The sequence below is a fragment of the Callospermophilus lateralis genome, chromosome 18, assembly GCF_048772815.1.
Source record: "Callospermophilus lateralis isolate mCalLat2 chromosome 18, mCalLat2.hap1, whole genome shotgun sequence".
NCBI classification, from domain to species: Eukaryota; Metazoa; Chordata; class Mammalia; order Rodentia; family Sciuridae; genus Callospermophilus; species Callospermophilus lateralis.
Genome location: NC_135322.1, coordinates 15474037 through 15499854, shown reverse-complemented (window position 1 = coordinate 15499854; position 25818 = coordinate 15474037). Strand labels below are relative to the sequence as shown.

The 25818-nt window shown below is 51.8% G+C and overlaps 1 protein-coding gene across 3 annotated transcripts in view; it reads left to right on the top strand.

Annotated features, from left to right (window-relative positions):
* The window catches only part of Sipa1l3 (signal induced proliferation associated 1 like 3), a 236228-nt gene extending 212608 nt beyond the window's left edge, over positions 1–23620 (top strand). For 2 of the 3 annotated variants that reach the window (XM_077105703.1, XM_077105704.1), the window contains exons 16-22: positions 3397–3618; positions 9912–10077; positions 10725–10965; positions 14669–14812; positions 17768–17903; positions 19478–19559; positions 21430–23620. In XM_077105703.1, the coding sequence (XP_076961818.1) occupies positions 3397–3618; positions 9912–10077; positions 10725–10965; positions 14669–14812; positions 17768–17903; positions 19478–19559; positions 21430–21573 (1135 nt within the window). In that variant the 3' untranslated portion in view covers positions 21574–23620. The remainder of the gene's footprint in view (positions 1–3396; positions 3619–9911; positions 10078–10724; positions 10966–14668; positions 14813–17767; positions 17904–19477; positions 19560–21429) is intronic. The other variant, XM_077105705.1, reaches the window with a different exon arrangement.
* Positions 23621–25818: the final 2198 nt, after the last annotated feature.

The window sequence follows — 25818 nt, the reverse complement described above, 5'->3', positions numbered from 1 at the left end:
CTTTTTTCTTCTTTTCTTCCCTTTTTGTGGTATTAGGGATTGAACACAGGGCCTTGGCCAAGCTAGGTAAGCAAGCTCGGGTGAGCTTATCCCCCAGCCCTTTTTATTAGTATTATTTTATTGAGACAAGCTCTCACTAAATTGCCCACACTGACCTCAAACTTGCAATCCTTCTGCCTCAGCCTTTAGCATTACAGCTGTGCATAACCGTGTCTTGCTAAGCTGTTTTTTGTTTTTGTATACTGGAGGATTAAACCTGGGGATGCCTGAGTCACTATTATAGGCATGTGCCGCTGCACCCCACTAAACCATTTACATTAATTAATTAATTTAACTTTTTTGGTACTGGGTATTTAACCCAGGTGTGCTTTATATATTCCCAGCCCTTTTATTTTTTATTTTGAGATAGTGTCTTGCTAAGTTACTTAGAGCCTTTCTAAATTGCTGAGGCTGGCCTGAAATTTACAATCCTCCTGCCTCAACCTCCTGAGTCACTGGGATTACAGGTATGAGCACTGCGCCTGGCTTAATGTAATTATTGATAATAGTTTTACACTGGGTACTTTGCTACTTGTTTTCTTTATGTTTACTATCTTTCTAGCTTCTGTTTTTCCTTTATTGCTTAATACTGTGTTAAATTTAATTTAGTGTGTCATTTGCAAATTCACTCTTATGTACCTGTTTTTTGTTGTTATTGTTGTTATTACAATATGCATCTATCAGTGCGATTCAGGTTAATACTAACTTCATTCCAGTAATACATGAAAATTTTTCTCTAGTATAGCCCTACTCTTTTCCCTTCTTTGTGCAGTTTTATCACATATATGTTACAAGCCCAACAATAGAGTTAATTATTGCCTTGTGTCTTTAAGTAAGGGTGAGAGAAGAAATGTGAAAGCATAATCTATAGTCATTTTTAAAAAACTGTATGTTAAAGGTGAGGTTGTGGCTTAGCAATAGAGCACTCGTCTAGCAAGTGGAAGGTCCTGGGTTCAATCCTAAGCGCCATGTAAAAATAAATAAATAAAGGTATTGTGTCCAACTGCAATTGAAAATAAATATATTTTTTAAAAAACTTCATTTTGGGGGCTGAGGTTATGGCTCAGCGGTAGAGCGCTCACCTAGCATGCGCGAAGCCCTGGGTTTGATCCTCAACACCACATAAAAATAAATAAACAATTTAAAGGTATTGTGTCTAACCAAAAAATAAATATATTTTTTTAAAAAACTGCATGTTGGGCTGTGGTTATGGCTCAGGTAGAGGCACTGGATTCAATCCTCAGCATCACATAAATATAAAATAAAGATATTATGTCTACCTATAACTAAAAATTTTTTTTTTAATTTAAAAATTGCATGTTGCTTATCTGGATTAACTTCTTTTAGTGTGAGGACTTCCTGATATTATTTCTTATTAGGCAAATGTGCTAGCAACACACATTTTCTCTCTGTTTATATGGGAACATCTCTAGATTGCCTTCATTTTTTTCAAGGATAGTTAGTCTGGATATAGAATTGTGGTTAACTTTTTTTTTTTCTTTCAGTGCTTTGAAAATGACATTTTATTCCATTGTTTCAAATGAAAAGTCAGCAGTTAATTTTTTCAGCTTTTCTGTAAGCAATGAATCTTTTCTCTGGATACTTTCAAGATTTTTATCTTAGTATTTTACTTTCAGGTGTTTTTTGAGATGTGGGTCTCTCTATTTATTATGCTTGGGGTTTGTTGAGCTTCTTAAATGTATAGATTAATGATTTTTTAAAATCAGATTTAGGAAGTTTTCAGTCATTATTTCTTCAGATATTTCTTCTGCCCCTTTCTCTCATCTCCTTTTGAAACTCATTATATACTCTCTTTTTGGTACCAGGGATTGAACTCAGGGGCACTCAACCACCGAGTCCCATCCCCATTCCTATTTTGTATTTTATTTAGAGACAGGGTCTCACTGAGTTGCTTAGCAATTCACCGTTGCTAAGGTTGGCTTTGAACTCTCTGTCCTCCTGCCTCAGCCTCCCGAGCTACTGGGATTATGGCGTGCGCCACTGCCTGTCTTTTTGTTGTATACTCTTAATGTCTCCTTGGAGCCACAGATGCCCTTGGTTCCTACCCACTTCAGCAGTTTGTCAAGCTTAGTGCTTTCCAGATTGTTGCATGCCTTTGGTCATTTTTCAGAATGCTTGAAAGGGTTTTTGGTTTGTTAGTTTGGGCCTCTTTGGGAAGAGGATTTGCCAGTCTCCTCCTCTGGCCATAGTCAAAAGTCCCATCCACTAAATCGACCTTCAGAAAGGATTTACTAGCTTATATTTCAAAGGTATCTTCTATTTTGTCATTAAATATCTCTTATTTGGAATAGAATTTCATTAAAATTTTTTTCTTTAATTGACCAAGCACAATGGTGCGCACCTGTAATTGCAACTGCTTGGGAGGCTGAGGCAAGAAAGAGGATTGCATGTTTGAGGCTAGGCTGAGAAACTTAGTGCAACCCTGACTCAACATTTTTTTAAAAAGGGCTGCGGATGTAGCTCAGTATTAGAGCGCTTGGCTAGTGCGTGTGTGTGGTCCTGGGTTGAATTCCCCGTACCACCAAAAAAAAAAAAAAATTAAAGTTGGTTTCCTGCAGCATTTGTGTCCCTAAAGTTTAGGTTCAGTTGATATCAGTAGGTCGTTGTAGCATTAATTCAACAAAAATCTAATATTTAGCTTAGGGAGCTGTGGTCTTAGACTAGCTAACTATAGTATCTGACATGTACTAAGTGCTTCAAAAAAGCATACATAGCAAAATATATTCTTTTTTTTTAAGAGAGAGAGAATCTTTTTTAATATTTATTTTTTAGTTTTCGGGGGACACAACATATTTATTTTATTTTTATGGGTGCTGAGGATCGAACCCAGCACCTTGCACATGCCAGATGAGTGCACTACCGCTTGAGCCACATCCCCAGCCCTGCAAAATACATTCTTAAAAAATTATACATAGCATGTACAAGATCCTGAATTTGGTCCTCAACACCTGGAAAAAAATATCACAAGTTACAAAATAATCGGTATGATCCAAATAATGGAAAAGCAAAATCCTCCCACCTCCCCTCCCCCGAGTAAAAGCCACCTTCTCTGTTTTTAATGCCCAGATGAAAAGGAAGGAAATAGAGCAGCCTGTCAACCAAGGTCACCTAGAGAAAGGTGGGCTGATGGGACCCCGCCTTCAACTGCGTAGCTCCCACAGCAGGGGCCAGGGTGCCTTTTTAGGTTCCCGTGGAGAGGGCAGATGTGCGGGGGCATTGCTGGAGTGGGACGGGTCTCTGCAGGGACCCCCTTTTCTCTAGGCTTCCGTGTCGTGGAACATCCTGCAGCAGTTGTCTAGGGTCCGTGAACTTCTTCCCTTCACTCTTTCTTTGCAGTGACATGGGCTCACGGGCTGGCTACCCTGCTCAGGTTTACAAAACTGCCAGCGCAGAGACTCCTCGGCCCTCCCAGCTGGCCCAGGCCAGCCCCTTCCAGCTCTCCACCTCTGTCCCCAAGTCCTTCTTCTCCAAGCAGCCTGTGCGCAATAAGCACCCAACAGGGTGGAAGAGGACGGACGAACCCCCGCCACGGCCTCTCACCTTCACCGACCCCAAGAAGTAAGTGCCTGGGTGGGCAGTGAGGCCAGGTGGGTCACTCTGGTCCGAGAAGAGAGTGATGCTCACTCGATGAGAAGCCAAGTCCATACACTGGGGATATGGCAGGGAACCTGGTGGAGGTCCCCACTGTCGGGAACTGATGCTCAGGTCTGGGTGAGGGGCGGAGGGCACGCGGTGGGTCAGCAGGGGCTCGGCTATGGTGGCATCTGCATGAAGAGCTTTGGTAGGCAGAAGGAGGCAACAGTCAAGACCCTGAGGTGTGGCCCTTGGGAGGAGGGTCCAGTAGCAGGAACCATGTGAGCAAGGGGAGGGTGTGGGACATGAGGTCAGGGTGGCAGTGGGGCAGATGGTGGCGTGTCTTGTGGCCTCATGTAAGGCACTTGGCATCTGCTCTGACCAACACGGGGCTGTAGAGGTTGTGGCATGGGGAGGAGATACTCTGAACTGCAGGCAGCTGACTCTTTGGCACCAGAGCCTCATGGCCGGCACAGCCACCATGGGCCACTGCACAGTGCTGAGCTGATGGGCGGCCACGCGTGAGTGGTCATCTCCAGAAACCAAGGAGGAAACGGGTCTTGGAAGAGCTTCTGCCGTCACCTCAGGGCCTACCACAGGGCAGGGTGCTGACTGGGAAGACCCGACCCCCAAGCAATCTCATCTAGAGGCGACCCCCTCACGTGGGGATGTGAGGTGAGGGAGTTGGGGCCTGGGAGAGATGGCGCTCCCCAGGTGGGTGAGGTGTCATGGCCCCACCTGAGCACACAGCCCTACAGGTCAGAGGATGGTGTCATGGCTCCATGTCACCATGATGGAAGCTCCTAGAGGGTCAGTCCCTCACCTGGAACGCACAGGTGGTCCTCGGTCCTGTCCCACGGCTGCCATGAGGAATTCCCATGGTCCCTATGAAACACCCAACCACCCCAGCTGAGAACCCAGAGCGCCAGGTGCTGTGTGTGGACCGCAGCTTTCACCACAAGCACAGCCCGGGTGACGCAGGGCAGCAGGTGGACGTGGGTTGAGTGTCCTCGACTTCCGTGCCTCGGTTTCCCCAGCCGCAAAAGGAAGAAAGGCGCACCTACGTCCCAGGGGTGGTGCGAGGGTGCCCAGGGCTGGCGGGCACTGATGCCGGTGCTCCCCCTGGCACGCAGGTCCAGAGGCCCTTGGCTCTGGCTCAGGAGGGACCAGGGGAGGCCTGGTTCCACAAGCCCAGCCCCAGCGCCCAGCAGGGCTGTCCCCGCCTCTGCTCTCTGGCCTCTCCCAGCCGCCCTTCCAGGACAACGAGCCCGCTGCCTGGGGCAGGGCCCCGGAGAGTCTCCTTGCCAACCGCGTTGACAGAACACCCAGCTCAGCCGGGCTGACAGCGGGCAGTGCTAATTAGCTTAATTAACCAGGGCCCGAGGGAGCCACCCCAGTTGGAGGCCAGAACTCCAGTCCTCTGGGACCAGCCCAGCCATGTCTGGCCACTGGTTGCCTTCGGCTCCTGGCCCGACTGTGGGAGGAGGAGCTGCTGCTGCCTGTCCTGACTGCACAGCCTTCCTTCTGCCTTCCTTCCTTTTCTGCCCCGGAGCGTCCTGCGCCATGGCAGAGTGCACCCTTAGACAGCATGGGTGAGTCAGAGGTACTCTGTCCGGTTCCGTTAGAAAGGACCTTGGAGATGTTCTCTTCATTTATGCTTTGAAAGGTGAAGCGCGGTAAAAAAAAAAAAAATTCACAAAAGGATTTGTGTTGAAAAATAAGCCTCTCCCCCAACCCGGTCCCATAGCTCCCTCCTAGAAGCAATGTTGCCTCTGGAAGGACAGGTGCCTGACAAGACCCGGCACAGGTGACACATGCTCTTCCTTTGCGCCCCTTGACATCAGCATGGCCACCTGTCTTCTGCCTTCCTCCCTTGCTCTTTTCTCTTCACATCTCTTGGCACTGGTCCAAATTAGGGCATAGAAGGTGACCTTGCTCTTGTCAGCAGTCAGAGAGCAGCCCATTTTATCCCCAGAGGTCATTAGGATTTGACAGTTATGGAGACCAGAGATCTAGAGAAAAAAGATTAGGGATGTGTAGGCCTAGTTTGGTTTGGTTTGGTTTGGCTTGGCTTGGCTTGGCTTTTTTGATGCTAGGGATGGAACCCAGGGGCTCACACATGCTTAGCATGCAGGAGGCCCTGAGTTCAACACCCAGCACCAAAAAAAAGAAAGAAAGAAAATAGCCAGGCACAATGGTATGCACTTGTAATCTCAGCACCTCAGGAGGCTAAGGCAGGAGGATTGAAAGTTTGGTTTTTTTTTTGTTTGTTTGTTTTTAAGAGAGAGAGAGAGAGATTTTTTTTTAATATTTATTTTTTAGTTCTTGGCGGACACAACATCTTTGTTTGTATGTGGTGCTAAAGATCGAACCCGGACCACACGCATGCCAGGCGAGCACGCTACCGCTTGAGCCACATCCCCAGCCCCGAGGATCGCAAGTTTTGAGGCCAGCCACAGTAACTTAGACCCTATTTCCAAAAAAAAAAAGTGGAAAAGGAAGAGCATTGGAAATGTGGCTCAGTGGTAAAGTGTCCCTGGATTCAATATCTGGTACCAAAAAAAAAAAAAAAAAAGAATCTGAAGATTCTTCAGAAAGAAGAGGGTAAGAAAAGCAACACCAGCACCTTGGGAGGCTGAGGCAGGAAGATCACGAGATCAAAGCCAGCCTCAGCAAAAAGAGAGATGCTAAGCAACTGAGTGAGACCCTGTACAACATAGGGCTGGGGATGTGGCTCAGTGGTTGAGTGACCCTAAGTTCAATCCCCGATACCCAAAAAAAAAAAAGCAAAAATGGTCATCTAAGGGCTGGGCCACAGCTCCGTTGGTGGAGCACTTGCCTGGCATGCACAAGGCCCTGAGTTCAAGCCCTAGGACTGCAGAGGGGTGGGGGGATCAACTGAGCTGGATTTGCCGTGCTTCTCCCCTGTAGGCGTGTTCTCAGCAGCCCCCAGGAGCATCAGAACACAGGCTGCCATAGGTGGGATGGTGCAGATAGAGGGTCACAGGAGAAGGTTCTAGCATGGTGTCCTCTAGTGAACCAGCCTTCCTCCTAAGAACTAGGAATGTCTTGTTAAGAGCACTAGAGTTCCTGGAGTCTGGGAAGGTGATTTTAGGAAATAAACATAAGTGAAATAGAACAGGGAAGGAGTGTGTGTGTGTGTGTGTGGTTTTGGTGCCAAGGATTGAATCCAGGGCTTATCAGGACTCCACCACTGAGGCCAGACCTACTGCCTCTCCAAGGCAGAGGCCTGTGCTGAGGGAAGATTCTGGAAAATGCCAAAATCAAAGGTGGGGGAAAAGGAGGCCCCTTTCATCTTCCATGGTGAAGGGGTGTGTGCATCTCTTTCTGTCTCTTTGTCTGTCTCTCTGTCCTCCAGACCTAAAGCTTCTCATCTGCCTGGAGAATATACTTGCCTAATCTGGGTGGAGCCAGCATTACCCCCACCTGGAGCTCTAGGCTGGGGAGGGATGTGACCTGATAAAAAAAGAAAACTTGGCACCTTCTCTTCTTCCCTTTGTTAAAATCCCAAGGTTGGCAACTGAGAAAGAGAAAGAAAATGCAGACTTCAAAACCCTCGGGAGCCCAAGACATCTTATTTCTTCTGTAGGCTCAGACACTCTTTCTTGTATTACAAAACGATGAAGGTCAGGTATCAGCCTTTTTAAAACTAATTGTTATTGTTTTTGTTATCATCATCATCATTAGTATGGTGAAATAAATTCATAGCTCAAAGGGCATTAGATGTAAAGTAAAAGTCCCACTTTTCTACCTCCTACTTCCCAGGGATAATCATTGTTCATTTCTTCCAGAAATTTTTTTTCTGCACATAAAAGCATATCTTTTTAATTTTTTTTGAACATTTATTTTTTAGTTGTAGTTGAACAAAATACCTTTATTTCACTTACTTATTTTTATGTGGTTCTGAGGATCGAACCCAGAGTCTCGCACATGCGAGGCGAGTGCTCTACCACTGAGCCACATCCCAGCCCCAGAAGCATATTTTTAATCAAACATGATCATGTTCCATGCACTGTACAGGTTTTCATCACACGTGTGATGTAAACATGGCGGTCAAGGTGGCTGGGTTTGGAAGAATAACAAGGTCCTCAGTACCCTAAGCTTTACTCGATGATGCTGTGCCGGGTGGGATTTCTTTTTGGAGCAAACCAATTCAGCTCTGCTACCTAGAAGGCCACAGTGCTCACCGATGCTTTTGTTTTCTATCCCTGCCATCAGAAGACACCAGAGAAAAAGGTGGTTTTCACCCTGGAAGGGAAACGGAGGGGCAGCACAGCACCTTCCCGGTGTCCCATCATCACTGTCTCTGTCCTACAGTTACATGCATGGCCACTGACTGTCCTCCCACCCAGGGGACATAATGCCAGCATCATGATGATAGGCTCCAAAGACTTAGAAATACCAGCTACCCTAGGCTCTTTGGCAGGACAGTTGCCAGAGTAAGTGAGTGGCATGAGAGGGCAAGAAATTCTAAGACGACGCAGGGGTCTGTCAGGCAGTGAGGTTTCTAGAGAGTCTGGGTCATGTTAGGAGAGCTCACACAGCTGGCTTGTTTAGGATACTCCTTTATGATGTTCACTATGCCCATATAAATTCTAAGTTGATATTATCTCTCTAGGTGTTTCTGGAATTTCCATAGTTACAGTGATCTGATCAGAAATGTTTTCAAAGAGTGCATGCATTTGTTTCTTATCTTTTGAAGGCATAAAACTTGTTAATCAAAAACGACAACCAAAAAAACATGGCAGTCAAGCTTGGTGGTGGCAACTGTAGACTCCTCAACCCGTTGACTTAATTTGAATCCTGACTCCTCCCTCCACAAACTGTGTGACTTTGGACAAGTGGCTTAACTCCTCTGTGCCTTAATCTCTTCATCCACGAGATGGGATCTGAGTAGGGCAGCTTGGGGGATGCGCATATGTGCCCAGGGAGCCGGGCCTTGCTATAGCTGCTGCTCTTTCTGCTCGGCTGACAGACCAGAGACAAAGACAGCTACAGGTCACAACAGCTGCTGTAAGAAAGGGAAAGGGGACCGTGGTAGAAGGTAGGGCCAGTGTTACAGGCTCCCACCTCCTGCCTCAGTTCTCATCTGTGAAATGGGAATGATCAGAAGAGGGGCTCCCTTGTGGTGTCTGGTGAGGATGGTGTACCTGGTCACTGTCATTTTTTCTCTTAGGGGTGGCCGTGCCTTAGGTCAGGTCCCCATTTCACCAGGAAGCTTGAATATTTTTACCAAGAAGCTCAGTCTTGAGCCCAGAAGCTAGGCCACAGTCTAAATGCAAGAGGCCCGGCCCTGGGGGCCGCTGAGTGGAGGACAGGGGGCGGCCTTGTCAACCTGGAGCCCCAGGGGACAGTGGTGGAGCCCCGCCCACAGCAGGAACACAGGGCTGAGCATCTCAGAGGTCAGGGGCCTCTTGAGTCCATGTCAGCTGTCACAAGGGCAGCCTCATGTCCCCAGTACTTGCAGATTGGGACCTAACACTCCTCAGCTCAGAACCTGCAGGGCTCCTCAGATGCAGTCCCAAGTCCCCGTGTCACTCAAGTCCCACACGTCGGCCCCTGCTCCCCGAGACCTCACCTCCCACCTCTTGCCCCCTCATCCCCCATTCCTCCAGCTCACCAAGCTCGTCGCCCCTCATGGCCCCAACTCTGGCTCTTTCCTCCACCTGGAAGCCCTTCCATGGGATTCCTTCCTTCCAGACCCCAGCCCCCAGGTGTCACCCTTGACAATAGCCCTCCCGGTTCCCACCCCGGTACCTGGCTTTGTTTTCCTCAAAGCATTTCCCTCAGCCAGGTGCAGTGGTGCACGACCATAATCCCAGCATCTCAGGAGGCTGAGGCAGGAGGATTCCAAGTTCAAGACCAACCTCAGCAACTTAGTAAGACCCTCCTATCTCACAAAGGAGGCTGTAGCTCAGGGGTGGAGCACCCTGGGTTCAATACACCCAGTATTGCAAAAAAAAAAAAAAAAATCTCTCTAGCTCACCCACAGGGTCTCTCTGTTCGTTTGATCAGTGTTGGTCGCCCTTCCTAGACGTGGGCTCCATATCACGGCTATTCCCCAGTCCCTGGAACAGGCTCAGCCAGAGGTGTTCCCAAGAAGTGTCTGGATGATAAGTGTACGGAGTGGGTGAGGGCTCTGCTGTGCGCCTTGGCCAGGTGGAGTAGGTGTGACCGTTCACCAGAGGCAGCTGACTGTGAGTCCCCACAGCTTTGGAAGGAGCTCTCGGCCCCTGACCCCCGCGCTCTGCTTGCAGGCAGGTGGACACCAACACAAAGAACGTCTTTGGGCAACCACGGTTAAGGGCATCCCTGCGAGACCTCCGGTCCCCTCGGAAGAACTACAAGTCCACCATTGAGGACGACCTGAAGAAACTCATCATCATGGACAACCTGGGGCCAGAGCAGGAGAGGGATACAGGGGTGCGTGGCCAGGTGGCCTGGGGCAGGGCGGGGAGGAGGGAGCGCATCTGCGGCCCTGTTGGGGTGTGTGAGTGAGGGCCCTGTTTTGATTAGGAACAGAACCGGGGTTTAAGCCATCTCAGGAGGGCGCCAGGAAGGCCTGGCTCACATCCTTCCCCAGATCCCAAGATGAAGCAGCTGCCCCCTGCCCAGAACTCGGGGTCCTGGAGTGGAGCAGGGGTCCCAGGGGAGACTCCAGCGCGCTCTCATTCCCCAAGGACAGGGCAAGGCCAGAAGAGCAGGCCCATGGTGGCTCCATTGTCATCTCATCCTTGCCTGCCCTAGGTAGCCTCACTGTCAGGCAGGCACATTCTGAGGGGACTAAGATGGCCCCCAGGCTCCCCGGGTGGTGTCCCACCAGCTCAGAGCACGGGGGAAGAGGACACTGGTGCCTGCTGGAGTCCCAGCCTGGCTCTCGCAGGCCCGTGTGGCTCACTCCCTCCCCTCCCCTGCCCGGCCTCAGCCTCACTTGTCTGGAGCTGGTCAGCCGGCCAGAGGCCAGGGCTGGTCAGGGAAGGGAGCCCATGGAGGCTAGGTGGGCAGGAAGCCCTTGAGGACTGACTGGGGCCCCCTATGACACTGTCCCCATGTTCCCCCCGTCCTGGCAGCAGTCCCCCCAGAAGAGCCTGCAGCGGACACTGTCAGACGAGAGCCTGTGCAGCGGGCGCCGGGAGCCCAGCTTTGCCACCCCTGCCAGCCTGGAGCCAGGCCTGCCCAGTGACGTGCTCTTCACCAGCACCTTCCCCTCCAGCACGCTGCCCGCCCGCCGCCAGCACCAGCACCCACTCCCGCCCGGCGGCGGCCCCAGTGCCATCCCTGCTGCTGGCAACGGATTCCCAGAGAAGAAATGTAAGCCTGGGCACCCTTCTGGTCGCCTGGAGGTTGTCTGGGTCAGTTACCTGAGGGAGGGGACTGGGTTGCCTGTGAATTTCAGAGGTGCCTGATGGTTGGGCACTGGGTGTCACCCCAAGAGCAGGGGGTGCTCGCCAAGCATCAGGGAGTTTCCTGGGATTCTCCTGAGACCAGACAAGGTCTCAGCCCCTCTGGGTGCAGGCCTGAGGGCAGGGATTGCAGCAGCTGCCCCCAGCTCCACCCTGCAGCTCCCAGTTCTGGTACCAGGCAGTTTGGTGAACATTTATTAACTGACAGGGCTCCCCCAAGTTTGCCATAGTAAGGAAGGTGCAGGTGTGGGACTTCTCCACACCTTTATTTGTCTTTAGTATCCCCAGGAGCAGGACAGTATGCGTACCACCTCCATCAGGCCACAAAATGGGGCCTGAGCTCGTGTCCCAGGCCTCTACCACCAATGGGACTTCTTTTTCTTTTTTTTGGTGGTGCTGGGGATCAAACCCAGGGCCTGTGCATACGAGGCAAGCACTGTACCAAGTGAGTTCTCTCCCCACCCCTCCAATGGGACTTCTCTGTGCCTCAGTTTCTTTGACTGTAAAATATCACCAGAGGAGCCAGGTGCAGGAGGAGCCAGGCGTGGTGGTGCACATCTGTAATCCTAGCTACTCTGGAGGCTGAGGCAGGAGGATCGCAAGTTCAAAGCCAGCCTCAGCAATTTGTCGAGGCCCTAAGCAACTTAGCGAGACCCTGTCTCAAAATAGAAAGGAGAGGGCTTGTGTTAGAAAGGATTGTGGCTCAGTGTTAGAGCCCTTGCCTAGCATGTGTGAGGCACTGAGTTCGATTCTCAGCACCACAAATAAATAAATTAATAAACCAAAGTCCATTGACAGTTTTAAAAAATATTTTTAAAAATATAGAAAGAAGAAAGGGCTGGGATGTGGCTCAGTGGTTAAGCACTCCTAGGTTCAATCCCTTCATATATATATATATATATAGATAGATATATATTTTTTTTTTTTTTTTAATGGGGTGGTACCTGGGATTGAACTCAGGGTTAGGGTAAGGGTTAGGGTTAGAGATGCACAATCTCACCAGAGGACTGAGGGTAAAACTCAGGGGTAGAGCGCTTGCCTCGCCTGTAATCCCAGCAACTCTGGAGGCCGGAGGCCTGCCTGGGCAATTTAGCAAGACTATCTCAGAAGCACTGGGAATGAAGTTTAGTGGTAGTGTTAGCTAGGGTGTGAAACCCTGTTTTTGACCCTCACCACTGAAAAGATAAGAAAGAAAGAAAGAAAGAGAGAGAGGGAGGGAGGGAGGGAGGGAGGAAGAGGAAGGAAGGAAGGAAGGAAGGAAGGAAGATAGATATTAGCATATAGCAAACCCAGCATAACATCTAAATGTGTCATTAGTACTGAAAATCTACTGGCTGATAGGGGGTTTGGGGGATTTTGTTTTTTATTGTTGTGTTGCGTTGTGTTTGAGGCACTGGGGATTGAACCCAGGAATACTCTACCACTGAGCTACATCCCCGGCCCTTTTCATTTTTTGAGACATGAGCCCATTAAATTATCCAAGCTGGCATCCATTTTTTTTGCGGCGGGTGGGGTGGTAGCAGAGTTTGAACTTAACTACTGAGCCACATCCCCAGCCCTGTTTTGTACTTAATTTAGAGACAGGGTCTCACTGAGTTGCTTAGGGCCTCGCTAAATTGCTGAAGCTGGCTTTGAACTCGATCCTCCTGCCTCAGCCTTCCAAGCTGTTAGGATTACAGGTGTGCACCACCATGCCCAGCTGATCTCCAGTTTTTTTAAATGGAATTTATATATACATAATATATATTTATAGGTGGACACAATATCCTTATTTTATTTTTATGTGGTGCTGAGGATCGAACCCAGTGTCTCACGCATGCCAGGCGAGTTCTCTGTCAGTGAGCCATAACTCCAGCCCTGGCCTCCAATTTTTGATCCTACCTCAGCCTCCAGAGTCACTGGTATATGCCACCAACTTGTTAGTGTTTTTAATTTTTTATTTTAATTATTTTGTGTATGTAATGCTAGGGATCAAACCCAGGACCGTGGTCATAGTAGACAAAACTGTACCACTGAACACTTAATTTTTCAACTGATACATAAAGACATAAGGATTGTACATAATAATGGGGTGCCATGTGATGTTTTAGTGTACATGAGTCTGCTCTACTACCTATCATTTCTCCGTGGTAAAAGCATTCAGTATCTTTCTTCTAGTTTTGGGGGGTATATAGTACATAATTGTGATACAGTCACCCTGGTGTGCAGTACCTCACCAGAGTTTCTTGCTGCTTACAACAACTTAGTCCTTATTGGTCAGCTTTTTCCATCCCACCTCCCCGCTAGAGTGAGCATCATGAGACAGGTTTGCCCCTTTAGACTAGAGAACAAGGGTTAAAACACTAGGAGCCTGGACTTTCCAAACCTTCTAGGCCTGTGGGGTCCGGCTCCAAGCAGGACTAGTCCCCACCACCACTTCAGATCCCAAATTCCAGCCTTGGTTTTCCTGCTGCGTACGTGGAGGTCATAATGCCACCCTCCCTTCCCCCACCACAGCAAGGCTGTGAGATGACCCCCGAGCCCAGCTTATCCCGCACAGAGGAAGTGTGCTGGGGGCATGGCGCAGACCTGGTCAGGCCCCTGACCCCTCTCTGCCTCATTATCCTCCTCTGACCCTTCCCTTTGAGGGCTCCAGAGTCAGGCCCAGGACCTCAGCCTGGCACACAGGACTCGAGCTGCTGCTGGCACGATGCTCCCGCCGCCTGCCATTCCCAGCACCTTGAGGCCTCACAGCCTCTTCCTCTGCCCATTGTGTCAAATCCAACCCACCAGGTCTCCCCACAGTGACCTGCCACATCTCAACACTGTCTATAAACTGGTGCCCCAAATTTCTGCACCCCGACACTCTCCCCAACTCTATAGACTCCTCTGGCAGGCCCCCTCCCACTGCTGCCTTGAGGGTGTCTTGATGCACCTGTGCCTGATGCCTCCACCCCAGCCTTCCCCACTTGAAACCAATCCATCAGCTGTGCCCTGTCCCAGCAGAACCTGATGACGTCCTGGACCCTTCTCTTGTCTCACACCCACGTCCATTCTTCAGACTTTGGGGGCTCCACCTGCAGAGTGGGTCCAGAACCTTTTCACTTGCCCCCCCACCCACCACCCACGGCCTGCCCGGTCCCACCCCTTGTCCCTTCCGAATCCCACAGCAGCCTCCCGCCGTCTCGTCTCCCTGCCCCCTCCTCCTGCCCCCCGCCACACAGTCTGTCTACTGTCCTCCCTCCAGCCAGAGGGAGCCTCCCAGCCTGCCACGACAGGGTGGCACTCCAGATAACAGGGTAACAGCTTGGTCAGGACTCACAGGGCCCCACAGCCCTGTCACCTCTGACTTAACCTGCCACATCTCTCCCCATTCACCCTGTCCCAGCTGGACCTCCTCAGTGTTCCTTAAACCTGCAGCATGTTCCTGCCCCGGGGATTTTGCCCTGGCTACTGCACCTGCCCTAAATGCTCTTCCCCAGATCTGCTCAAAGGTCACCTGAGCAAGGCGTCCCTGCCATCCTGTTAAAAGTTGCACCTCACCCACTGGAGGTTTCCCTCACGGGATCTTCTGATAAGCAGTGGAAAGTATTCATTTGCCTCTCACATTGTGCTCAACTCTCCCCACCTAGCTGCCATCTCCGCCTCAGAACTTTCACTGGCTGATGGACGGGACCGGCCCTTGCGGCGCCTGGACCCCGGGATGATGCCCCTGCCTGATACAGCTGCTGGTCTCGAATGGTCCAGCCTGGTAAACGCAGCCAAGGCCTACGAAGGTAGGTGCCTCCACCCCACCCATCGGAGCCTCATTTCTGCTGCACTAGAACGATCGGTTGAGGGCCTGTGGCTTCGCAGGCAGTTGCGCCCAGGTCCCAGAATTGGGGAGCCACGTCACTTGTTCACTGTGTAGTGTTTTATCTCTGCTCTCCAGTGACCTGGTGCGCTTCCAAGAGGAGGCCACACTCCATCCAGCACTTAGCACTTGGCAAACTCACCACCATCTGAGGAATATATTAGGACTCCCTTGTGCAGATGAGGAAACTGAGGCTGAGTTTGCCACAGAGTTGACTGTGTTTTGTCACCTGACACATGGGATCAGGATTTGAACCCAGGACTGTACATCCTCCAAATAAAAATAGGCATAGGGGACTGGGGATATCACTCAGTTGGTCGAGTGCTTGCCTCACATGTATAAGGCCCTGGGTTCAATCCCAGCACCACACACACACACACACACAAAAAAAAGGCATAGGTTTGGCACAGTGGTGCATGCCTATAATCCCAGCCATTTGGGAGACTGAAGCAGGAGGATCACGAGTTCAATGTCAGACTCAGCAACTTAATAAGACCCTGTCTCAAAATATGAAAAGGGCTGGGGATGCAGCTCGGGGGTAAAGCACCCTTGGGCTCAGTCCTCAATACCAGAAAAACTGCCGAGGTAGGGTCTGATGACCCTGCCAGGGAGGGTGAGAGAAGGCATGCATTGTGACCTGGGGACAATGCCAGTTGCTTGCCAGCCCCTCCGTGGAAGTCAACTCTTCCATACGTACTAAAAATTTTTTTTTATTTTTTTTATTTTTAGTTTTCGGCGGACACAACATCTTTGTTTGTATGTGGTACTGAGGACTGAGCCCGGGCCGCACGCATGCCAGGCAAGCGCGCTACCGCCTGAGCCACATCCCCAGCCCTCTACTACAAATTTTAAATGTACACACCCCGTTTGCCCAGCAGTTCTAAGTTCTTAATAATTTTGGCATGTGTGGACATGCTGGTGGCACAACCTGTAATCAGTGACTCGGAAAACTGAGGCAGGAGGATTGACTTCAGCAACTTAGCAAGAACTTGTCCCAAAATAAAATAAGATGGGCTGGGGTTGTGGCTCAGTGGCAGAGCACTTGCCTAGCATGTGTGAAGCACTGGGTTCCATCCTCAGCACCACATAGAAATAAATAAATAACAAAGGTACAAACAACTAAAAAATATTTTAAAGAATAAAAATAAAATCAGAAAAGCTCAATGGCAAAGTGCCTTGGGTTCCATCTCCAGTACCAAAAACAAAATAAAAAAAATAACAATGAAAATAAGAGCCAGGCACAGTGGCACATGCCTATAATTTCAGTGACTTGGGAGGCTGAGGCAGGAGGATTGTGAATTCAGAGACTCTCAGCAACTTAGTGAGGTCCTAAGCAACTCAGTGAGACCCAGTCTCCAAATAAAATATGAAAAAGGGCTGGGGATGCGGCTCAGTGGTTAAGTGCCCCTGGTTCAATCCCCAGTACCAAGAAAATAAATAATAATAGATGAGCCACAGAAGGTTGGGAAAGAGAGTTGAGAAAAGAGCAGAAAGGCCCGGAAGGAGCCAGGCATGGTGGCACAGGCCTGTAATCCCAGCAGCTTAGGAGGCTGAGGCAGGAGGGTCTCAAGTTCTAGGACAGCTTAGGCAACTTAACTAGGCCCTGACTCAAAAGAAAAGGGCTGGGGATGTGGCCCAGTAGCAGGGCACCCTGGGTTCACCCTCAGCAGCACAGAAACAGAGAAAGAGTCAGGAGAGGAGGGGGACACCCCAGCTCCCTGGAAGCAGGGGAGGGCCTGCAGTGGGAGGGAAGGTGCTCCAGCGCACCGCAGAGCTTGGTTTTGTTATTGTTCTGTTTTGTGGTGCTGGGCATGGAACCCGGGCCTCGTGCTAGGTGAGTGCTCTGCCACTAAGCGCCACCCCTGCAGCGTGTTCTGCGGCGGTTCAGGGAGAAGGTGAACTGAGATGGGAAGAGGAGAAAGCCAGGGTGGCAGCAGGGAGTGGCTCTGAGGAAAGCTCCTCCGGTCTTTACTGTGCTGTTTTAGAGAGAGTGGAAGAGGCTGAGCTGGGAAACCCTCCAGACCCAAATGACAGCGTCCACCCTCTTCATACATGGCACAAAGTCACCTTGTTTCTGATGCCCCTGAGTGTTCCCTTGCATGGCCACCATGACTTACAGTCCAGTGATTAAGGACACTGCGGCCGTCACCAGTTCTTGCTGTTACAGAAAGAGAACCCAACAGTCGTGTTTAAGAACGCGCAAGTCAAGTGCTGGGGCCCGGGGACTTCGCTTTCCCTGGCGGCCCCATGACGTCCCCTCTCTTCACTGGGCCTCTTCTATTTGACTTTTTCATTTTGCTGAAATTTTGTAAACCTTCCCGGGAGGAAGTGGAGTAGTGCAGTGAGTCTCGTGGACCCATCACCCAGCTTCAGCCCCATCCACTTTGGGCTACTATTTTCAGACCCTTTATTTGTTAACAAAACCAGGGCATTTATACCAAGAATGTGTGAGCTCTGAATCTGGCCACTGCCCCGCAGTGTCCTTGAGCTCACTTATCTGTGCCTTCAGTGCTGTGTAAACGGCAGTTGGATCTAGAGGCTTGACCCCCTCAGGATGGGATCTTATTGCTTGTGTTCTCATTTTATTTGGTTGGGTTTTTTGGCAAAAATCCATCCTAAATGCCTTCATGATATATCAAAATGAAATTGAAAATGTCAGGGTCTGGGGGCGTAGTTCAGTGGCAGAGCACTTGTCTGGCATGTACAAGAGCCTGGGTTCCATCCCCAGCACCACACACAAAAAAAGAAAATGTCATGGAGGTTTGGGCAGGAGGTTTGTGGGGTGGGGGGCTTGGTCAGTCAGCTGGGAGAAATGGGAGCCCTGCCTTCCCACCCATGAGAACTCAGCCCCTCTTCTCTCTCTCCCTCTCCCTGGCAGTGCAAAGAGCCGTCTCGCTCTTCTCTCTAAATGACCCAGCCCTGAGCCCAGATATCCCACCTGCACACAGTCCTGTCCACAGTCACCTGAGCCTGGAGCGGGGGCCTCCGACCCCCAGGACCACCCCTACCATGAGGTGAGGTTTCCTTGGAAACATCCAGTGGCCCTGCAGCCCAGGTCCCTACAGGCAAGAGGTCTGTGCAGTGAGGAGGTGGCTGTGGTGGGTCACCCCCACCACTCCCTGGGCAGGAGGTCCCCTCGCCTAACAGACAGGATGTCAGCGTTGCACTGGGGACCAGCTGTGGCCAAGACAGACTCTTCGCCTGCCCTTGTGGATCTCTCAGTCCACTGGCAAGGACACTTTGCACAACGTTACACAATTGTTTCACTTCCAACTTTGAAAAATGTTAACTAGTGTCCCACAACCGCCCTACTCATCTGTCCCCTCCTGGTTTCCTGTGTAGATCCCCAGGTGGTGCAGACTGGCACCCAACACCTTTCACATCTGCCCTGACAAGGCCTAAGCCAGGGGACCCCTGCAGGATTGAGGCCAGGCTCCGCCCTCTGGAGTCTGGTGGGGAGAGGACAGAGAGGTGTCTCGCTTGGCCATGGCACACGGGCTTCTCACCGTCAGTGTGGTGTGTTGGTTCTGGTTGATCGGCAGAAAGTGAAGGAGGCAGAGAATGTAACGGCCCTCTGCCTGCAAGACGTGTTGACGTGCTCTGCTGGCCTCGCAGCACAGGGCCCCGTGTACCACACAGTACCTGTGTGCTCTGTGGGCAACGGGAGCCTTTTTTGAGGGTAATTTTGATTCTTGGGTGTTTTCTGCTCCACACACTGGCCCCAGCCCAACCTCCATGGAAAGTGGGACCCACCGTAAAGATGAGATGGGCACGCAGCGCTGGTTCTGCAGGAGCCATGGTGTGGGAAGTGCAGGACCTGTGGCCCCGGGGCTCACTGCTCAGTCACTTTGAACCCCATGGTGACGACCTCCCCTCAGCCTCCCACCTCCCCCTGCAGGTCCCTAAGATAGAGAACTATGGGGGAGGAGAACTGGGAGGGAGAGGCAGAAGGCCAGGCCCCACCTCCTTCGCCCCTGTGCAGCTCACCCGACCCCTTCCCCTGCACCCCATCCTCTCAGGCATGTGAGCCCATGGCACCTGCCCACGGGCACCTCCCTCAAACCTGCTCTAAGCAGGGAGGGGATCCTGTTTCTCCCCTGCAGTGCCAGGCGAGCTCAGGGCTGGAAGAATCCGCGCAGAGGAGGAGCCTCAGAGAATGGGGTTCATTCAAATCCCAGCATCAGCACAAGGGAGGAAAGTGGGTGGCGACACCCCCTCCCCAAGCCCAGGCCTCCTCCTCTGTTCCACGTGAGGTCCCCTCACAGGACAGTGGCTGAGAAGCTTAGACTGACCTCACAAACTGCTGGGTGGCGCAGGGCTTGGCCCACAGCAGTGGGGATAGTTGGCTTGTCATCATTTCCAACACTGACCATGGTAGACCCTGTGTCTGTTTGTCCATCCTCCTCCTTCCTGTGCCTGGAGCAGCGCCTGACCTGCAGATGGTCAGTAGGTGTTTTGGGGAGGTAGACTTTTGTATCCCATGGATACAGAGAAGAGATTCTCCCCAAAAGTCCCAGATACGGCCCATCCTTGGGGCAAACGCCCGCTTCAGGTGCCACACGGCTGACCTTGTCCTCCCTCTCTCCAGTGAAGAGCCACCCCTGGATCTGACGGGCAAGGTGTACCAGCTGGAAGTGATGCTGAAACAGCTGCACACGGACCTCCAGAAGGTGAGGGCCCGCGCACACGCCTGCTGCCCCTCCCCAGACCCGCCAAGGCGCCTGCTGAGGCCACTCGGCACCTATCCACCCTCCCTCCTTGGGTCTAGTCATGAGTAAAACAGAGAAAGTGACAATTCAGAAGGCGAGGGAGCTCACGGAGACACTCTTAGACATTCTTGTAGAATAAATTGGTCCAACCTTTTTGGACAGCGATTGGGCAGTATTTACCAAAATGTAATCGTAGAGCAACATGGTGGTGCACACCCATAATTCCAGCAACTCAAGAAGCTGAGGCAGGAGGATCATAAGTTCCAGGTCAGGCTTAGCAACTTAGTGAGACCCTGTCTCAAATTAATCAGTCAAAAGGACTGAAGATGCAGCTCAGTGTGGGAACACCCCTGGGTGCGCTGCCCCGCTGGGGTGTGGGGAGTGTAACTGGAGGTCTGGGACTACATTACAGCTCAGTGATAGAGCGCTTGCCCAACATGCCCGAGGCTCTAGGTTCAAGCCCCAGCACCACAAAAAAGAAATGTAATCGTGGATCTAGTTGACCCAGCAATTCCACCTGTGGGAATTGGTGAGAATCTCCAGCTTGGGTACAGAGAGATCCATGAGCAGAGATGTTCACTGCTGCACTGTTGGCAATGAAAATGGGACCAGATGGCTGTCCATCAAAAGGAGAAGGGTAACGTAAATCACGGACACCCATGCAGCAGAATGGTCTGCAGCCAATTAAAATAGCAAATCTACCCCCTGACTGATGTGCAGGAGAAGGCCGGGAACTCCGGTGCAAAACACAGCAAGCTGCAGGGCTGTTTCCTAGAACGTTCTCATATATTTTTATTTTGGTCTTGTCCACACTAGGGATAGAACCCAGGGCTTCACACATGCTGAGCAAGTGCTTTCCCCTGGAGCTATGTCCCAGCCTCATGTGCTTCTGTTTTGTTTTTAATTATTAACAACTACGGGTTAAGAGGGACATGTAGGGCTTGGGATGTGGTTCATGGTAGAGTGCCTGTGTGGCTGCACGAGACCCTGGCTTCCATCTACTGTACCACACAAAAAAAGGAGGGACACTAGGCGATGGCATTCCAAATGGATTGTCCCTAAGGTGTACAAGAATGAGGAGAAACAGGGCAGAGGAGACTTTTGTCTGTCATTTATATACTTTGAGGTCAAAATTAAAAAGCAGAGCATAAGGGGCTGGGGTTGTAGCTCAGTGGTAGAGCGCTTGCCTCACACGCATGAGACCATGGGTTCGATCCTCAGCACCACATAAAAATAAAAAAATAAACAAAAATTAAATATATATATATATATATATATATATATATATATATATATATATATATATAAATAAAGAAGTAGAGCACAATGTACTCCTCCAGCCCAGGAATCACAGTGGCCCAGGTTCAAACCCTGTCCCACCCTTAGTACTGTGTGACCTTAAGCAAGTCACTGGCTTAGCCAGTGTTCTGTAACCCAGGAAGAGCCTCTTAGAATAGGTGATAGGGCCTGCTCAGACTGTGAGGCTTGGTTTCATCTTCCAGGAAAATGAGGATAATGACCATCCCCAGGCCCTTGGGTGGGGGCAGGATGAGGTGATGACAGTATCACGATGCTCTTCAGTTACTCCCAGGCAGGCTATGTTCTGGACTTTGCATACCTCAGGGACCCCTCAGAGCCACCCTGTCAGAGTTGAGGGAACGGGACCCACAGATAGGATGTGACGGGCCAGGGTTACTCAGCTATGGAAGCAGAGCTGGGATTTGAACCCCTGCAACTGGTTCTGGCCAGGGCTCACAGATCCCCAGGGCCACTGGCTGTTCTGGGGGCTACCAAGGCCAATGGCCTGATGCCCAGCCCTCCCCCCTCACAGGAGAAGCAGGACAAGGTGGTGCTGCAGTCAGAGGTGGCCAGCCTGCGGCAGAACAACCAGCGGCTGCAGGAGGAGTCGCAGGCCGCCAGCGAGCAGCTGCGCAAGTTCGCCGAGCTTTTCTGCAGGGAGAAGAAGGAGCTCTGAGGCCGAGAGGCCACCAGGCCCTGGCACCTTGCCTGCAGGCAGGCCGTGGGCTCCTGTCCTCTTCTCTCTTTCTGTAGGCCCCTGGTGGCCGGCATGACAGGTCACTTAGCCAGGCCTGGTACCTACTGCCCCCGCAGCTCTCCACGTGGACTCAGAAACCCCAGCTAGCAGTGGGGCCTGCGGGAGCCTCCCCAGGCTGTGAGTCAGGTCAACTCCTGGTCTCAGGCCTCCGCACTGACCCCTGTGTCCCTGGGGTCACCCAGCCACTGCCTAGGACCTGGCTGTGGGAAAGTGAGAGGGGCTGCAGAGGTCAGCATCCAGCCTCCACAGTGCCCAGGACCCACACGCCAGGTTTCTTCACTGCACCCAGCAGCCTGGCTCATGGGCAGAGCCCCTGCATGAAAAAATATGGCGTGAAATGATTCAGTCTTTACCCCCACACCCCAAAGAAGCAAGTGCCCTCAGGGCGACAGACTAGGACCCTTTGGTCCCCAGTGTACTAGCTCCAAAAAGCATGGATGTCATCCCTTCCCAGCCCCCTCCTTCCACAAAGCAGCCAGGAGCACTTTCATAGAGTTTAAATTATTTTCTTGGAGGCCCTAGGATGGAGAGAAGAAATCCCAGCATCCAGAGGCCACTTCTTTGAGAGAAAAAATATTTGTACAAACAGGACAATTTATACGATCTTTTTCTATCAGTTCCTCTCCCACCAGAGGCCACATGCCTGGGCTTGGGTCCCCCAGGTCCCTCCACCTTTGAGCTACTGACCTGGCCGGGCCAGACCGCCCGGCTCTCTCTCCTCCCAGCACGACCAAGCCCTGACCAGAAGCCAGGCCGCCTCTGGGCTCCAGAAGGCACCCTGGAGCCTTGGGACAGGGCTGGACAACAACAGCCTTCATCTCCTGTCTGGTTTCCTTTTCCTTCGCAAGCCCATCTTGCAGGCCCCCAGCGACGGCCACCCAGACACACTCACTGTGCTCCCCGGGGAGCACTCGCAGTGCGAACCCCAGAGACGCTGTTCTAAAGGCAATAAGGGGCAGCTGGCGGGCAGCCAGGCCAGTGTGGTACTACGCTGTTCACCCAGGAAACACGAGTTCCTTTTTTTTTCCTTTAAAAACAAAAAAAAAATATATATATATATATATATTTATTTTTTCATGTAGAGTTGCGCCAGAACAAGTCTGGATGGCCACAGTCTGTGGATTCCCCCAACCTCAAGCTGAGGATCGAGGCAAGGTGTGTCCCCCATGGGCAGGGGGTCAGCAAGAGGACCCAGAGGGACAGTCAGGGTGGTGGGAAGGCGGCTTCCCTTTCTGGGAAGCACCAGGCAGGAAGGAGTTGGCAGCGTGGGCTGGGCTCAGAGCCCGAGCCAGGCAGCCGGCACTTGTCCAGAGACCCCCCAGGTTCTCTTCAGGCCCAGGAACCCAGGCAGATGGGTGTTTCTGGGACTGCATAGATCAGGCACTCAGGGAGGTGCCAGGCTGGAGGGGCGGGGGCCCGAGAAGAGGGTGTTCACTGCGTCTCCCTATGATCTGCTTCTGGCCCCCAGCATCCCCCAGTCTTGAGAGTAAAACCTCAGCCCTGCCACCTCCCCTCCCCACAGCGGTGGCGAGAGGCCAGCCTGCCAAGGCCAGGCCTGCCCAGCAGCCCTCCTCAGCCCTGGCCAACTACTGTGATGTCTCCTTCCCTGGTCCCCTTCTCCGGGGTTCTCCAGGCCCCCACCCCCAGACCCTAATCTGGAGCCTTTATTTTTTTTTCTCATATCTTCAGATCATTCGATCATTTGGGGACCTGATCATGCACATTGACAAGTGTAAATTATGATTTTGGTTTTATTTTGTTATTTTTAAAGAATTTCTGCACAACAAATCTATTTAATTTGAGGTTGGTGTTCTATCTGATGGCTGAGATAGTAGGCTTTTTTTCATGTTGATTTGATTCATTTGGTTAATTATTCTTTATTGTCTTTTTCCCCCCTCCCATCCCTGTCTTGAGATTTTCTGGCATGTTTCTGGAGGTTTCAAAGGAAATAAATGTTTCATAGAAATGGCTTGTGTGTTCACTAGCTGGGCGGCCGCCTGGTCCACATCAGCCCCCTCCTGCCGGAAGCCAACCTCAGAATGTGAAATGACCCCAAATTTAAAAGAGCGAGATTCTGCTGGGCCTGGTGGCACACCACTGTAATCCCAGAGACTTGGGAGGCTGAGGCAGGAAGACTTTGAGTTTGAAGCCAGCCTGGCACCTTAGCCAGACCTTGTCTCAAAACCAAGAAGGCTGGGGATGAAGCGCTCCTGGGTTCAATTCCAAGTATTGGGGACAGGGGGAGGGGACACATTTCCTTTTGGTGCCTAGTCCTCTGTGGCTAGACTCCGCCTCTTTAGGCAGATGGCACATCCCAGTGCCAGCTCATTTGCTTTTTTTTTTTTTTTTTTGCTTTTTTTGGTATTGGGGGGTTGAACCCAGAGGTGCTTTACCACTGAGCCACATCCCCAGCCCCCTTTAATTTTTATCTTGAGAGTCTGGCTGAGTGTCTGAGGTTATTTGCATCTCCTGCCACACCACAGCCTTTCTCTCTGTGCTGGTGGAGGGGTCTCCCTCTGCCAGCCGTCTAATGGGCAGTGCGGGGTCAAGGCTGCCCCTTCTTCCTGCAAAGGGGAGGCAAAACATGGCTTCCCTTCCCTCCGTGTGAGAAAGACAATACACCCCTGGGACCTCAGCCAGAGCAAGGCCTTCCTTTGGGGCCCTTCTAGCTGAGCAGGGGACTTGAACTTATGGTCCCAGATCTGCATCTGTTGAAGTTGGGTGGGAATTTGGACAAACTGATTTTCAATTCTGGGAATTCCATGTGAAGATCCAAGGCCCAGCCTGTGTGGGAAGTCTTAGCTCTGCTCCTGTGGGTTTCACAAAGCCTCTGGAAGGGGCTGGCCATGTGGCTGGGTCTGTGCACCCCTCCTCACCGCCCACTTACCTGTCATCTCAAAACCCATACTTCTCAGACTCAGGCCCCTCCCCCCAAGTATATTTTGCCAAAAGTGTGGGGAGTAGGTGGAGGGGAGAGCAGCCATTCCCACTAAGCAGTCTAGAGTCCACTTCTCCCTTTCTCCACCCTCTTCCAGGCCCCATCCTTAGGCCTTGCTGCCCTCCCCCCACCAGCAGGGGCCAAGGGGGGTGGGACCTGGAACAAACTGTTCTCACATCGTCCCCTGGAGCCAGCAGACACCAGCAGCTCCCAGCACCCCGCAACCCAAACACAAGGCCAGCCCCTAGAGAGCCTCAGCTGCACCCGGCCCTCCCCAGCTTTCCCCACTCGTCCTGGCCCCCAACTCACTGACCACCCACTCCAGCCAAGCCTCTGCCCAGACTCTGAACTGCCTCCACACCTCTACCCATCTCCAGGTTTCTCTGCTGTTCCCCTAGATTCTGGGTCTGTCCCTCCCCCAGAGTCCACACCACTGTCTTGTCCAGGGACTTTGCCTTCCCCATGTGGGCCTTCCTCCCCGCTCTCCTGGGCAAGGCCGCCCTGATGTCCATCACTCCTGGGTCCTCTCCCTCCAGACCCCGCCAGCCTCCCCGCCTGTCTCCTAACGTGGCTGCTGTTTTTATTACTATGATTTCCTCTCTCACTAAATCTCTGTTCTCTCGGGGCTCTTCCCTAATTCCTGTGGCTTTCTCCTCATCTCTCTGTCCTGTTCTGTCCTCTTCTGATTCTCTTAATAAATTTGTGACTCTCAACCTCTTTCTCCCTCTTACCCTGCCTACCCCGACCCCAGTCTTTCTCCTCCTGTCCCTGGGTCTAAACATTCCTCCCTCCGGCCTCCCCTCCCACCTGCCTTCTCCCCTTCCCCACCTCTTTGCCCATATCTAGGACAGTGGGACTGAGGTGCCTCCCGACACCCCCACTCCCCACTCCCCACTCCCCACTCTGGCCTGGGAGGGACCGCCAGGCTCCCATCCCTCCCTTCCCCCATCCTCACTCCCGCCTCCCTCCTCGCCTCCCGCTGCAGCTGCAGCAGTCCGTTGCCAGGGCAACCACAGCTGGCTGGGCGGGAGCCCCCTCCGCCCCATCCCCCTCTTCTCCTTTCCGGCAAGGCTGGGAGGAGCTGGGACAAAGCCAGAGGGAGGCGGGGTGCAGGGGAGGAGGTGGTGGTGGAGGTAGAGGCCCTGCAGTTGCTTCTCCCCCAAGGAGGCCCCAGCTCCCCTTCTTGGTGACTCCCCAAACCAAGCTGGAGAAGGAGGCAGTGGTGG